Genomic DNA, 16,897 nt, shown 5'->3' on the forward strand with positions numbered 1-16,897 from the left:
TGTATTTTTAAGAGAGAAGTCTCAAAAACAATCAGGAAGGGGAAAATTAACCATATACGGTTGGTTTTTTCTTAGAAGCACCACTTACTGAGCACTTACTAAAAGTGTACAAGGCACTGGAGACTTCATTATGTAGGCACGATGCATTACATTGTTGGCTACTGGTGAGTGGACTCAATCTCTAGTCCCTCTTTCCTCCTTGGACAGGGGAGTAGGCTCTAATCATAGTGGCTGTTTTTTCTGAGGCAAAGCTCTCATCCTGAAGCAATCTAGTCCCCCCAACCAGGAGTTATCTCATTAACATACAAAAGGCAACAAATTTCTGTGACAGAAACCAAAGGAAAAGACTAAATATTTAGTCTTTCACTGTTTCATTTAAATTAAAAAAAAAAAAAAACCTAAAAATATACAGCAGACATTGCATTTAACTTATTCACAAAACAAAAACAGACTCATAGACTTAAAGAATGAACCTCAGGTTGCCAGGGGATAAGGACGAGAGGAAGGAGCAGCCAGAGAGTATTATATATTATACCGCAGCCAGTCACATATAGCTACTTACAGATACACCAAGGCACCAAACTGTTTTGTTTGTTCTGCTCATGGACTTCTCTTTGCTTCAGATGATACCATCCATCCCCCTATACATCTTCAACATCACCTCCTCTGTGAGGTCTTTCCTGTTCTTAGATCCTCTCCTTGGTCCTAGCAATATATCCTATATACACCTCACTTAAGGAAAGAAGTAAAAGCATCAGTTGCTGAGTCATGTCTGACTCTTCGCGATCCCATGGACTGCAGCCCACCGGGATTCTTTATCCTTGGAATTCTCCAGGCAAGAATACTGGAGTGAGTAGCCATTCCCTTCTCCAGGGAATATTCTCAACCCAGGGATCAAACTCAGGATTCCTGCATGGCAGTAGGATTCTTAACTGTCTGAGCCACCAGGGAAGCTCCATATACTTCACTTAACTTTTAATATAATGTATGCATTTCTGGCTCCCACCACCACCAAACGATAAGCTATTTTATAGTGTATTGTTTATACCTATCTGCTCAAAAAAAGAACAAATGAATAGATGGACATGATAATGAGAAATAACTGGATATCTAAGCAGAAATGCAACTGAAAACATGAAACAAGAGTTTATGTGAGGGTGAAAGTTTTAAATTATTTTGAAAATACAAATTTAGCAGTAATGAACGTATACAAACGACAAATTACATAAACACTCAAAGCTTGCAAAGTAGAAAGCAGAAAACCAAAGAGCAAACCTTGAAAAACTCCTAGAATTAAGTAAACACACAGTCCGTGATATTAGCAACCAAACTTTAGTATGCTGTATAGCCCAAATGTACATACTTTAAATATATGTACTGTAAATACACAGCAAAATCTGACAAGCTTGCAAAAATCTTGCCCATACCTACACCTACTTGAGACTGTCTTCTTACCCATCAATTCTCAACTTCCCTGTGTCTGTAGTACGTGTTTAAATACTAAGCATTTTTGGCAGCACACTCAAAAAGATCTGAAACCTTCACCACAACAAAATTCAACACCTCTTAAGGCAGGTGGCAGTAATTAGAATGCAATTGTTGCTCCAGTACAACAATACTGTCCCATGGTATCTGCAAAAGCAGTTATCACAGTGTTCAGTAGTATCCCACCCTCCTGATTATCCAGGCACTAAGACGTGCTCACAGCAAAATTGACAAGTTTCAACAAAAAATATGTATTCGGCATTAACTTAAAAGTAAGGTACAATTGTTTACCCCTTATTAATAACAAGTGTATTCCACTCTACACTAAATCACAAAACCTGTTCAGAGGAGATACTGGAATAAGTATAATACATTTACTGAAGTACAGCAAAATAAAGTTTTAAACTATGATCAAACCTGGGGGCACATCTCTGAAGATATTTGACAACAAAAAGCCTGAGACTGCTACTCTAAGACAAATACTATCAAATAAGTACTGAGGTTACACATGGAATATAGATGACAACAGCAATAAAGTCTACTTTGTATGTTTAATAACCACATTTTGTAAGAATAATGCTGATACATATACATTACTTTCCTTGGTTGAAGCTGAAAATGCCAATAGAGCTTCTATAAAACACTACCATCTGTCAAATTAAGTTAACCTTGTTATTCTGATGCATTGTTTTTAATTTTGGTTACATCTAAGTTACTAGTGGACCACATTCTGTCAGACTTCGCCAACATGACCCATGCATCATTAGAGATACCAAGGGAACATTTCATGCAAAGATGGGCTCAATAAAGGACAGAAACGGTAGGGACCTAACAGAAGCAGAAGATATTAAGAAGAGGTGACAAGAATATACAGAAGGACTGTACAAAAAATATCTTCATGACCCAGACAATCAAGATGGTGTGGTCACACATCTAAAGCCAGACATCCTGGAAGGTGAAGTCAAGTGGGCCTTCAGAAGCTTCATTATGAACAAAACCTGTGGACGTGATGGAATTCCAGTTGAGCTATTTCAAATCCTAAAAGATGATGCTGTGAAAGTGCTGCACTCAATATGTCAGCAAATTTGGAAACAGCAGTGGCCACAAGACTGGAAAAGGTCAGCTTTCACTCCAATCCCAAAGAAAGGCAATGCCAAACAATGTCAAATTACCATACAATTGCACTCATCTCACACACCATAAAGTAATGCTCAAAATTCTCCAAGACAGGCTTCAGCAATATGTGAACAGTGAACTTCCAGATGTTCAAGCTGGATTTAGAAAAGGCAGAGGAACCAGAGAACAAATTGCCAACATCCACTGGACCATCAAAAAAGCAAAAGAGTTCCAAAAAAACATCTATTTCTGCTTTATTGACTATACCAAAGCCTTTGACTGTGTGGGTCACAATAAACTGCGGAAAATTCTGAAAGAACTGGGAATACCAGACCACCTGACCTGCCTCTTGAGAAACCTGTATGCAGGTCAGGAAGCAACAGTTAGAACTGGACATGGAACAACAAACTGGTTCCAAATAGGAAAAGGAGTACGTCAAGGCTGTATATTGTCACCCTACTTATTTAACTTATATGCAGAGTACATCATGAGAAACAGTGGGCTGGATGAAGCACAAGCTGGAATCAAGATTGCCAGGAGAAATATCAATAACCTCAGGTATGCGGATGACACCATCCTTACAACAGAAAGTGAAGAGCTAAAGAGCCTCTTGATGAATGTGAAAGAGGAGAGTGAAAAAGGTGGCTTAAAGCTCAACATTCAGAAAACTAAGATCATGACATCCGGTCCCATCACTTCATGCCAAATAGATGGGGAAACAGTGGAAACAGTGTCAGACTTTATTTTTTTGGGCTCCAGAATCACTGCAGATGGTGACTGCAGCCATGAAATTAAAAGATGCTTATTCCTTGGAAGGAAAGTTATGACCAATCTAGACAGCATATTAAAAAGCAGAGTCATTACTTTGTCCACAAAAGTCTGTCTAGTCAAAGATATGGTTTTTCCAGCAGTCACGCATTCATGCATGGATATGAGAGTTGGACTTTAAAGAAAGTTGAGCACTGAAGATGCTTTTGAACTGTGGTGTTGGAGAAGACTCCTGAAAGCCCCTTACTGCAAGGAGATCCAACCAGTCCATCCTAAAGAAATCAGTCCTGAATATTCATTGGAAGGACTGATACTGAAGCTGAAACTCCAATACTTTGGCCACCTGATGCGGAGAACTGACTCATTGGAAAAGACCCTGATGCTAGGAAAGACTGAAGGCAGGAGGAAAACGGGACGACAGAGGATGAGATGGTTGGATGGCATCACTGACTTAATGGACATGAGTTTGACTGAACTCCAGGAGTTTGTAACTGACAGAGAGGCCTGGCGTGCTGCAGTCCATGGGGTCGCAAAGAGTCGGGCACAACTGAGTGACTGAACTGAACTACATATGAGATTAAATAAAAATGGACTCCTATTCATGGAAGAAAAACACAAAGGGAGCAAGAAAAATATTGAAAATGGAAAGAAACATCTCCAAGATATGTAAGTTGAGGGAAAAAGTAGTATTTAAACTATGAAGAATTCCTTCAAATCAAAAAGGAAAAAGTAAAACAACTCCCCCTCTCCCCACCCAAACAACCAGAAACAAATGTGAATTCCACAGGGAAAAAAACAATGGTTCATAAACATATAAAAAGATAACCAATTAACCTATCAACATAGAATGGTTAATGGTTCATAACTATAAGTGAACCACCAAATATGCTCACATGCTACCTTCTCTACCCGACCTCAGCCTAAGATGCTCAGACGCACTAGAGCCCTCCCTCTGAAGCCACTAGCAGGAATGGAAATAATCAGTTCTATTAGTTCTGCAGTTTTATTACCAACTTGAAATCCCAGCCCACTGAGGAAGAAGTCTGGAATTCAGTTCTGAGAATCTGTATGGAGCAATGAGAACAGAGTTCATAACCCCAGGAGGCCTGCGCAGAGAGCTCCTTCTTGCCTCCCAAACTGGTCATTTTAGACCTGAGGCAGTGGACTGATGCTAATTTCTTTTCAACACTCTTCCTTGGCCCTGTCCTGACCCAATTTATTTAAAGCTTTATGGGAAGACTTCAGGGGCCCTCTTTCTAAAGTGCCAAGACCAGCTCAGAGGCCTCCGTGGAGGATACAGAAAGACCCACACCCTGAGTCCAAGCTTGTTTCTGTAGCTCCATCTCAAACAAAGGTGACATTTGATTTTGCATGTACCCTGGTTCAAATTATGATGCATAAACTTAAGTATATGCAAGTGTATGGTTGGTTCTCACATGAGTACAAGCACAGCATCAGATCCTAGCCACTAATGGTTCTTCACTCCTAGTCCCTCTTTCCATATCCTCTCCCATATCCTTCATCTTTACCTAGGATCTTGCTCTCAGCTCCACAGTCAATCCTGCCCTCAAAGCTAGTGCCACTCAGCCCAACAGACCCACTTCCAGGCTAGACAACACCAACAAAAACCCAACAAATAAGAAGTTTCTAGTTCAAAACAAGCTACTCTTCTGTCTTGTTCCAACATGGACCAAAAACCATAAGAAAGATCTTTCTCTACTTAATTGTTTACCTGTCCACAGTTTATCCCTCCCCATCACTGGTACCCCAAGTTCTCTCCAAAATTCCAAGCCAACTACAATGTTAAAGTATTTTTTTACCCTATGGAAAAAAATAGACATCATAAGATTATTATTCTGTGTATAATTAATTAATAAAGAGATTAATTTGGTGTTAGTTTGAGGCATGAAGAAGAACAGCCTTTTCATTCTTTAGCAGGGAGCCTTTTTATGAGGCATTACTAGAAAAAATATAAAATGTAGGAAAAACTGTGCAACTTCACTTTGTTTTGTAAGCATATAGTACTGGCGGTAAATGTTTTTACCTCTGCGAACATCTTTAACTTTTTTGCCATCTTCAGACTTTGAAAAATAAGTAGCTTTTGTTATTGCTGATCCTGTGAGAATGTAAACCTGAATAATATGAGAAACAATACTTAAAAATCATCCAAAAAATAGCCAATAAGTACATGAAAAGGTGTTCAAAACCACAGTCAATCGGGAAATATATACTGACATCACAATGAAGTACCACTACTTACTAAAATTGCTAACATATAAAAGTTGGTAACACCGTTACAAAGATACAGACAACTGGAACTCTCATTCATTCCTGATGGGAAGGTACAATCACTGAGAATAACGATTTAGCAATACCTTACAACAGTTATGTATATGCCCAAGAAAACCACTTTAGAAGTACACCAGGGACCATTCTTCCCTGGTGGCCAATGCAGGGGACTCGGGTGTGATCCCCCACATGCCGCAGAACAACTAAGCCCGTGCGCCACAACTACTGAGCCTTCGTGCTGCAATTACTGAATCCTATATGCCTAGACCCTGTGCTCCACAACAAGAGAAGTCACTGCAGTGAGAAGCCTGTACACCACAACGAAGAGTAGCCCCAACTTGCAGCCACAACTAGAGGAAGCTCAAGAACAGCAACAAAGACCCTGCGCAACCAAAAATAAATAAAACTTTAATCTTAAAAAAAAAAAAAAAAAAGTAGTAGTATATCAGGTACCGAAGTAAGAACTGTCCTTTTAAAATTAGCAATAAAATAGAAACATCCACCATCACCACTTCTAGACATTTATCAGATGTCTTACCTAATACAAGAAAAAATGAATTATAAGCATAAAAATTGTAAATAAAACTATCATGATTTATTTACACAATCTTTATATAAAAAATCCAAAAACATCTCTCAAAAAATATCAGAAAAAATTTTAGCAAAGTGGCGAGATATGAAATCAATCTACGAAAGTCAGCTGCATTCACACACACCAGTTCAGTTCAGTTCAGTTGCACAGTCTTGTCCCACTCTTTGCGACCCCATGAACTGCAGCACACCAGGCCTCCCTGTCCTTCACCAACTCCCAGAGTTCACTCAGACTCATGTCCATCGAGTCGGTGATGCCACCCAGACATCTCATCCTCTGTCGGCCCCTTCTCCTCCTGCCCCCAATCCCTCCCAGCATCAGAGTCTTTTCCAATGAGTCAACTCTTCGCATGAGATTGCCAAAGTATTGGAGTTTCAGCTTTAGCATCAGTCCTTCCAAAGAACACTCAGGACTGATCTCCTTTAGAACACACACCAGTAACAAATAACAAACATTTTAAAGTACTTTATAATATTGTTATTGGAAAATGTCAACTATATAGGGCAAATAATGTACATGAATTCTACTGTGAAAATCATAAACCAAGTAAAAAATATTAAAGATCTAAGATGGCTTAGTGGTAAAGAATCCATCTGCAATGCAGGAGATGCAGCTTTAACCCCTGGATCAGGAAGGTCCCCTGGAGAAGTAAATGGCAACCCACTGCAGTATTCTCGCCCGGGAAATCTCATGGACAGAGGAGCCTGGAGGGTTACAGTCCATGGGGTCGCAAAAGAGTTGGATATGACTTAGCAACTAAACAACAAAAAGATTAAAGTAGAGTTAAAGTTAAAAAAAAAAAAGAAAGAAAAAAAAAGTACACCCTGTTCATGGATAGAAAGACTCAGTATCATAAAAGATGTTAGAAGTTCCAAATTGCTCTACAGGGTCAATAAAATTACTGAAAAAAAAATAATAATAACTCAAATAGGGTTTTTCAGAGAACTTGCTTGGTAAGATTATTCTAAACTTTCTAAGGAAGCTACCAAAGCACACTGGAAGAAGAGCAAACTTCCTGTTTCAGTACAGAGACTATTATGAAGCCTTAACAATGAAGACAGGATGGTATGCACAAAATGAACCGTGGAACAAAACAGCAAAGGGGGGAAACAAAAACGCATTTTCCATAAAACTTTTACATATGACAGAGATGGTATGTCAGTTCAGTGGGGGAGAGCATTAACTTTTCAATAAGGTAAGATTAACAACAAAAAAATCATACACAGAATAAAAATTAAATTGGATCCCTAACACATCAGATACAAAAATTAAGTGCAAACAGGTCTAGTTGTTGCAAACACAACTTTTAAAACTCTTATTATTATACACATAAATTTCATTTATATAGCAAGGTGAAAAAAGTTTCCAAAGTTAAAACAACTAAAATTTAAAAATGTGTCTTTGGAATCAGAGAGGCAATAAAAAGGAAATCAAAGAGAAAGAACACAGGATTCAAGCTGATTACAATCTCAAATGAAAACAGAGGGATGGGATGAGGTGATTATATGGATAGATATAGGTTACTTTCAAAGTTCTCACTTTTGCCTTAGGCAGTGGGTTCAATGTGTACTTATCATCAAAGATTAATTTGCTATTTCATAAATAAATGAAAACATATTTGCATTGATAGCGGATTATGATCCAAAGTTTATGATTAATTCCATGCTGTGTACTTCAGAACCAACTAGAATTAAAACAAACCTGACAAAAAGTATCTGACCACTTATGAAGGAAGCAAATACAGAACTGGCATACAAAAAGAATAATTTTAGACAAAGCAAAAAGTTATTCTAGCACACAGAGCAAAAGAATAGAAAAAAATATAAAATGAAATTTGAAGCAAGACAGCGAGATGAATGGTATCTAACATTCAAATAATGTAGTTTCAGAGTGGGAAGAAAAATGGAAGAGAGTACCAGTAGTAACTTTTAAATATATATCTTTTTCCTGAGAAGAACATTATAGTTTTCAGATCAAAAATTTTTGTCAGGATGGTTAAAAACACACACACACATGCGTGCAAAATCTCTGAATTCTAAAACCAAAGAGGAAATCTTATAATCTCATACAGAGAGTCCTACATGACTGAGAACATACATACACACAGATTAAATTATCTACCCAAAAAAAAGTTAAACAGCATTAAACTACACAGAAAAGCATAGTTAAAATTAAACATCTAAATACCTATTTTAAAAAATTTACTTGCCACTAATATTTAACACAATTAAGTAAAATAATATTTTTGACATAGAGTACATTGTAAAAATCTTAAAAATCATTTAAAATTACCATTCCATATTATTCCAATAAACTCAAGAAAGATGTAAGAAAAAATATGCTAAACAGTCTTATTGGGAGCACAAGGAAGGAGGAAAAACTATTAATTATTACATAAAAACATGTTTAAATATATGTTTAAAATTAAGAGAAGAAAAAGCTCTTTAAATAAATGAAAATCAGATGGCAATAAAAAGATTAAACATGTTATCACTATATATATTTATACACACACATATACATGATGAAATCTTACTAAACGACCAGCAAAATCAAATTTAGATTAGATCCATTAGAAATACAAATATAATTTGATGAAATTATATTAAAAGTAGAGACTTCAATCTTGCTCAGAAGATATAAAAATAAAACCATGAAATATTCAAATCACACTCTAAGTGCTCATGTGATATATATATATATAGAGAACTGTAACTCAAAAAATACAGATTCTTTTACATGATCATTAAAACCTCATGTGCTTAGTCATAAGAAATTCTTAATAAATTTCTAAAACTATTACAAATCATATTCTCTAAACAGAATGTTTCAATTGTATTGAAACTAAAAACCAACAGCTTAAAAAGTACAACAAAAAAGTAAAACAAAAAATATTTTTAAATAATGAAAGAAAAACAATTTAAGATAATAGTCAAAATTTGGAAAGCATAACTAAAACGTGCTTTAAATAAAGCGGTCAGCCTAATAAGCGTCACAGTCATCAAAACTTCAAAGCCACAAGCACTTAGGCTGAAAGATCAAAAACAAAATGCTACAAATTTTGACTGATTTAACTTAATGCTACGCTAGACAATTCCAAAACCGTATGAAAAAACAAAAAGCTTTCTAATCTTTGTATGAGCTAAACTTAATAGTCCATACACATATAAAAACAAACCTTGTAACAAATCTCATTTAAAAATGAAGATTCTAATTTTTAGATTAAAATTTAGTGTAATGAATTCTGAGGCATCAGGACAAATGCGAGCCAAAAAGCAATACAGATTAATGGTTAATGGCTGAAGCCCCCAAGTCTCAGAGTTTAAAGCCCACCCTCAACATACACTAACAATGAAATGTTGCTTTAGTTCTTCTCTAATACTTTTTCCTCAACCAGGACATGAAAGTTAAAAAAGTGTCTACCTAAAAAAGTGGTTGGGAAAATGAAGTTGAAAAGTTATAAAATTCTTTGCACACTTTTTTAACATAGTACTTAGTAAAAATGTTATGTGTTATCCATCACAATTGTGCTTATCATAAAATACCACCATCAGTTGTTGCAAAAAAAAAAAAAGATGTTTGATAAAGAGTCAACATCTAAATCTGATTTCAAAGCATTTTAAAAACTTGTAACTATAAGGACATTTCATATTACAATGAAACAATACATTACAGACCCTACTATTAATCCTAGTATTCTGTAATCTTAGCTAAAATAATAACATATGAAAAAAGAGGTGCCAAAATTGACAGAGAAGAGGTCAGAATGATAATTATTTGCAAATGTCATGGACTGCATACAAAGAATATTGAAGAATATCAGAATATTAGAACTAATGAAAATTGATTAAGACAACGGGTTACAACCTTAGTATAGAGTCAAAACTAGGTGAGAAAGGAAAGGAGTAAAAGGGGAATAAGTAGCTGAATAAGTAGCTGGATCCTGCCCTCTCAGTAAACCAAGTCTTATGCTAACAAGATAACCAGCCATTTAATACTAAACAATGCCTACTTTATATAATGTTTACAGTGATTTATATAAGGTTAAAGACAGGAAAAGGTCAGTTTTCATTCCAGTGCCAAAGAATGCTCAAACTACCACACAATCGCACTCATCTCACATGCTAGTAAAGTAATGCTCAAAATTCTCCAAGTCAGGCTTCAGCAATACGTGAATAGTGAACTTCCAGATGTTCAAGCTGGTTTTAGAAAAGGCAGAGGAACCAGAGATCAAATTGCCAACATCTGCTGGATCATCAAAAAATCAAGAGAGTTCCAGAAAAACATCTATTTCTGCTTTACTGACTATACCAAAGCCTTCGACTATGTGGATCACAATAAACTGTGGAAAATTCTGAAAGAAATGGGAATACCAGACCACCTGACCTGCCTCTTGAGAAACCTACATGCAGGTCAGGAAGCAACAGTTAGAACTGGACATGGAACAACAGACTGGTTCCAAATAGGACAAGGAGTACGTCAAGGCTGTATATTGTCACCCTGCTTATTTAACTTATATGCAGAGTACATCATGAGAAACACTGGGCTGGAAGAAGCACAAGCTGGAATCAGACTGCCGAGAGAATTATCAATAACCTCAGATATGCAGATGACACCACCCTTATGCCAGAAAGTGAAGAGGAACTCAAAAGCCTCTTGATCAAAGTGAAAGAGGAGAGTGAAAAAGGTGGCTTAAAGCTCAACATTCAGAAAACTCAGATCATGGCATCCGGTCCCATCACTTCATGGCAAATAGATGGGGAAACAGTGGAAACAGTGTCAGACTTTATTTTGGGGGGCTCCAAAATCACTGCAGATGGTGACTGCAGTCATGAAACTAAAAGACGCTTACTCCTTGGAAGAAAAGTTATGACCAACCTAGATAGCATATTGAAAAGCAGAGACATTACTTTGCAAACAAAGGTCCATCTAGTCAAGGCTATGGTTTTTCCAGTAGTCATGTATGGATGTTAGAGTTGGACTGTCAAGAAAGCTGAGCGCCAAAGAATTGATGCTTTTGAACTGTGGTGTTGGAGAAGACTTTTGAGAGTCCCATGGACTGCAAGGAGATCCAACCAGTCCGTTCTGAAGGAGATAAGTCCTGGCTGTTCTTTGGAAGGAATGACGCTAAAGCTGAAACTCCAGTACTTTGACCATCTCACGCGAAGAGTTGACTCATTGGAAAAGACTCTGATGCTGGGAGGGATTGGGGGCAGGAGGAGAAGGGGACGACAGAGGATGAGATGGCTGGATGGCATCACCAACTCGATGGACATGAGTTTGAGTGAACTCTGGGAGTTGGTGATGGACAGGGAGGCCTGGCGTGCTGTGATTCATGGGGTCGCAGAGTCAGACACAACTGAGCAACTGAACTGAACTGTCTCTTTAAATGCTATATTATATTTTTATAACTTCCAGTTCAGGTCAGTCGCTCAGTCATGTCCAACTCTTTGCAACCCCATGAACTGCAGCAGGCCAGGCCTCCCTGTCCTTCACCAACTCCCAGAGTTCACTCAAACTCATGTCCATCGAGTCGGTGATGCCATCCAGCCATCTCATCCTCTGTCATCCCCTTTTCCTCCTGCCCTCAATCTTTCCCAGGATCAGAGTCTTTTCCAATGAGTCAGTTCTTTGCATCAGTTGGCCAAAGTATTGGAGTTTTAGCTTCACCATCAGTCCTTCCAATGAACGTTCTATAACTTTAGACAATTCCTAAATTAGAAATACTACATTATTGCAACTAAGAAATTTACCCAGAATTCAACTTGTATTCTTTTTCAAGTTTCAATTCTTAATTTGGTTAACCTGTGACTTCCTTCCCACCTAACCCCCAGTATAATTAAATGAAAGCTGACTGTTGATCCATAAGATTCCTTCTGCCTCTCTCCTCTACTTTCTCTTTTTTATCCTCTGTCTGGAATAAACACATGCTTAGCTCCACTAAACACTTGGATATAAAAAAGTTGCTCATGTCTAATCATCTATCTTCAAGGCTTTAAAAGAAATTCAGCAGCATTTAATGACTTGTCCAAGGTCATGGAAAGGTGATTTAGATCAACCCACATCCTATTCTTTCACTACATTGCCTATATTCTAACAGATGTCCACAATTTCAAGCTTTCATCGTTTCTGCATGTGCACTAAGTCACTTAATCGTGTCCGACTCCGTGTGACCCTATGAACTGTATGTAGCCGCCAGGCTCCTTCATCCTTGGGATTTCCTAGGCAACAATACTGGAGTGGGTTGCCATGCCCTCCTCCAGGGTATCCTCCCCACCCAGTGATGGAACCCGCATCTCTGATGTTGCCTAAATTGGCAGGCAGATTCTTTACCATTAGTTCCAGCTACGAAGCTCTTAACCTTTTCTCAATCATGTTAAATTGTGAGATTCAGTTAAGGAACTAAAATAACCCCTGCAGTTTGTATTTCTCTTAGAAAGCACTCACTCTTTATTTCATTCATCGAATATTTACTGAAACCTACTATGTGCAACCAGTCAATCCTAAAGGAAATAAATCCTGAATAATCATTGGACGGACTAATGCTGATGCTGAAGCTCCAATACTTTGGCCACCTGATGCAAAGAACTGACTCATTGGAAAAGACCCTGATGCTGGGAAAGATTGAAGGCAGGAGGAGAAGGGGACCACAGAGGATGAGATGGTTGGATGGCATCACTGATTCGATGGACATAAGTTTGAGGAAGCTCTGGGAGTTGGTGATGAACAGGGAAGCTTGGTGTGCTACAGTCCATGGGGTCGCAAAGAGTCAGACACAACTAAGCAACTAAACTGAACTATGTGCAAGGAGTTGTTCTAAGCCCTACGGTGAAACAAAATAGGCAAAAAAAAAAAAAAAAATTATTCAACTCAGGAGAATACAGTTAATGTAAATAGAATCCAGCTCACAGCTGTTCAAATTAATCTGGTCTCTAAGAGAATGCCTTCTATTTAATATATTGCTGCCCTAAAGAATCCTCATTTGGGACCTGAATCAATGAACCAAAATTCTGAGATGAGAATCCTACACTTCAGGTAAATATCAAGCAGAAAGGCCGAATATACACATTCAAGACCAAAATTATGACAGGACTTAACCTTAGCTAATCTGATATCAACTCCAATTCACCTGTATCATCTTAAACCTCAGGAAAATGGCTCTTTGCAGTTTCACTCAATCTCACAACTCCCTGCCAGGGCCAAACTTGAGCAATCAAGCAAAGAACACATCAGAGGCAAAGGAAAAGACACCCCTTGCCTTATGTTACATTGTGACAAGCCACTCTGTAGGTAAACAGAAGACCTGTAAGTTTTGTGTTACTTAAAAAAAAAAAAAAGACCTGAGTGTTGTGCTACTTTTTTTTTAATTATAATCATACATCCTTTGGGAAGAAAAAAAAAAAAAACAATCTCACAAAATAAGAAACTGTTCCAATGAACAGACATAAAGCTAATTTACACATGAGCATACAACAAGCTTTTAAAGAAGAGCAGAAAATAGGCTAAAATTTTGGTTATGCAGTATGCACTAGACACTTCTCATTTTACTAATAATTCATAGTTTCCATTTTAAAAACAAAGAGTTTCACTTTTGTTTCTTCTAAAGTAGTTCACTTCCTAGTTACTAGCTTGAAGTCTACTTCCTAGTTACTACCTTGGTGGATTTTAATGTCAGTTCATTTGAAGTAGATGGTTTAAAGTATTTGAACCTGTATGAATATTTTAAAATAGTACTAATATGAGTAACAAAGAACAGCATATTAATATGGCAAGCAAACACATTAAATGTTTCTTTAATACATAAACACCATGATAGAAGTATAAAAATAAACGCGACTGTACTGCTCTAAAAAATGTCCACAATCTCCACGAGATGATATGACACATACTAAAAACAGTGTCAAACTGGTAGTATTTTAGACTAACAACTACTCCCTTTGCATAAGGAGGGGACTCAAACTAGGAAACTGGACTTGATGGCTAAGATCACTTTTAGTAATTTATTCTTGATTCAAATTTATGCATAAACCTCTGAAATGGGCAGATCTGCATTATCTAAGTACATTAGTCAAAAATCAATTTTAAAAACTAACAAATTTTTTTGCCATTGTTCAAATCTGACATGTGAAAACCATGAGCTACATTTCCCACTTTGAAAAAAAAAATAGGCTTTAACACTTAACATTGAAGAGAACTATAAACCAGAAGGACACCAAGCCTACTAAATATTGCTCAGTATACTATGGCCACAAGATCCTCCTCTAAGTATTAACACTTTGTCACATACTCAACATCAAAAACTAAAGTTCAAAGTATTCAAAACAGAATGAAGGGGATTAGGAGATAAAATGTTCTAAGCTCCCATTATTAAAACTAGAATTATTTCACTGTAAATAAACCGCAGTCTGCAACATCTTCTCAATCAACCCAGTCACTCTTTAGTTGCTAAGTGGTGTCCTACTCTTTGCCACCCCATGGCCCCATGCCACACCAGAAACCCCCTCAGGCCCCTCTGTCCATGCGAGTTCCCAGGCAAAGATACTGGAGTGGGTTGCCATTTCCTTCTCCAAAGGATCTTCCCAACCCAGGGATCGAACCAGAGTCTTCTGCGTTGCAGACAGATTCTTTACCACCGAGCCACCTGGGATGCCCAAATTAACCAATAACAACTAACTAACACACAAGAGTTCCAAGAAAACTTCCCCAAAGTGCCTAAAATAACAGTGCAGTATGCTCGCTTTCCAAAATTCTTGAGCATCTTCAATTACTTCAAGTACTACCATAAAATTCTAAAAATATCTCAAAGCAAAAACTTAGCACGCTGTTGAGTATACATAGTCCATTTTACGACAGCAGGCCTTATTTTAAAATCAAGCACAGGTAGGATACAATGATGCCAAGAAACTACTGATATCAACACCACAGGGTGGGGCATTCACACTACTCTCCCAGAAAAATCGAATAGTTCTACCAGCTTTTCACAGTAAACCGTGGTCACCACCATAATTTCAAGACGAGTAAAGTAATGGTTTTCCTTTTGCCCAAAATGTTTTTCACACCAATAACCCCCTCCCCAAAAATTAAGCCATAGCCAACGACTCTCCAGGATATGGTGCAACCCGTGAGAGTGCACTTCAGATTCCGAAAGCAAAATCGAAGGGGGGAAAGTAGCATCTCTCACTTAACTATACTTAACGGAAAAGATTTGAAGCTTCACAAACCCAGATTTTTTTTTTAAGGGAACAACCTCTTTAATGTGACCCAGGCAAGAGTAAAGGGTGAGGATGGAACAAGGTCAAACTTAGGGGACAAAATATACCTGAAATAAGCATGGCCGAAAAGGTCTCTTCTTAAGGGACAGTTTCTATATTTTTTAAAAAAGGAAAAAAAAAAAAAAAAGAAAAAGAAAAAGGAACCAACCAAATCCTCTACTTTTACATGGAGTCCACCTGGTTCCTGTACCTGGCAATTCAATTGCGGTGGAGACTCTTTTGCAAAATAGCAGATCTGGAAGGCTCCTGTCTTGGAAAGAAAACTGGGTTCACAAGGGATGACAACCCGCTATTTCTTTTTCTTTAAAAAAAAAAAGACGAGGAAGATAAAGTTTAATTAGGAAGTCATACAGAGGAGTGTAGGAATGTAAGGTCGCGCTCAACAAACACCCATCACCGTCGGTTACAGGAAAACAATTGGCAAGAAGGAAGTGGACTGAAACCCGCTAACTACACCCCGCTTTCCACACGCAGCCCGGAACTGGGCGCGACGCCCCCAAAGCGGGCAGGGGCGGGAGACGGCGGCGCGAGGAAAGCTGGGGCCGCGGAGGCCCGGGCGGCGGGGAGGTCCCGGCCGCGGCGGGGGAGGGCGGCACCTCGGGCGGAGGAGCGGGGCCGGGTCTCCTCACCTTCTGCGCCGCGCTCTGCTGCAGCACGTTCTGCTCCACGGTCATGGCCCCCGCCGCGCCGGCGTCCGGCTCCCCGAGCCTCCGCTGGCCCTGACTGCCACGCTCCGCCGAGCCCCAGGGAGCGGCGCGGACGGCCGGCGAGGACAGCGCCCCCGCCAGCCAGGCGCGAAGGCGACGACGGCCGGCGTGCGCGGGCACCACGGGCTGGCGGCGCGGCGCGGACACCGAGGGCCACGGCGGCGGCCCCACGACTCCGCGCGGCCCGCCTCAGCGCGGCTCGGCGGCCGCGGCCCGGGCCATGAGCGGGCGGTGGACGCTGGGGGGCGGGAGGGCGCTAGCAAGCCCGGACGCGTCACGCGCGCGCGCGCGCTCCTCCGCTGGCGGCTCGCGGGCCACTGCGGGGAAGGGAAAGGGGACAGAGGGAGCGGCCGGCCAGAATGGCGCTGTCCTCCTCCCACCGCAACTCCTCCTCCCCTCCCCTCCCGGCCCCTCCCTCCTCTCCTGTCCCCTCCCCTCCCCTCCCCTCCCCTCCCCTCCCCTCCCCTCCCCTCCCCTCCCCTCCCTCCTCTCCCGTCCCCTCCCCTCCCCTCCCTCTACCGCCCCCTCCGCTCCCCTCCCGTCCCCTCCCCTCCCTCTACCGCAGTCACCGCCCCCGCCTGGCGGTTCCTCCCCCGCCGAGCCCCGCCCACAGGCCGCCCTAACCCTACATTGTGACCCGCGGGGCGGTGTGACGGGAGGCGGGGCCG

At 39.8% G+C, this 16,897-nt stretch overlaps 1 protein-coding gene across 3 annotated transcripts in view; it reads right to left on the reverse strand.

Annotated features, from left to right (window-relative positions):
* Positions 1-16,247, reverse strand: part of USP25 (ubiquitin specific peptidase 25) — a 162,671-nt gene extending 146,424 nt beyond the window's left edge. For all 3 annotated transcript variants that reach the window (XM_068970263.1, XM_068970255.1, XM_068970247.1), the window contains exon 1: positions 16,152-16,247. In XM_068970263.1, coding sequence (XP_068826364.1) covers positions 16,152-16,196 — 45 coding nt within the window. In that variant the 5' untranslated portion in view covers positions 16,197-16,247. The remainder of the gene's footprint in view (positions 1-16,151) is intronic.
* Positions 16,248-16,897: the final 650 nt, after the last annotated feature.

Source organism: Capricornis sumatraensis, chromosome 1 (genome assembly GCF_032405125.1).
Source record: "Capricornis sumatraensis isolate serow.1 chromosome 1, serow.2, whole genome shotgun sequence".
NCBI lineage: Eukaryota > Metazoa > Chordata > Mammalia > Artiodactyla > Bovidae > Capricornis > Capricornis sumatraensis.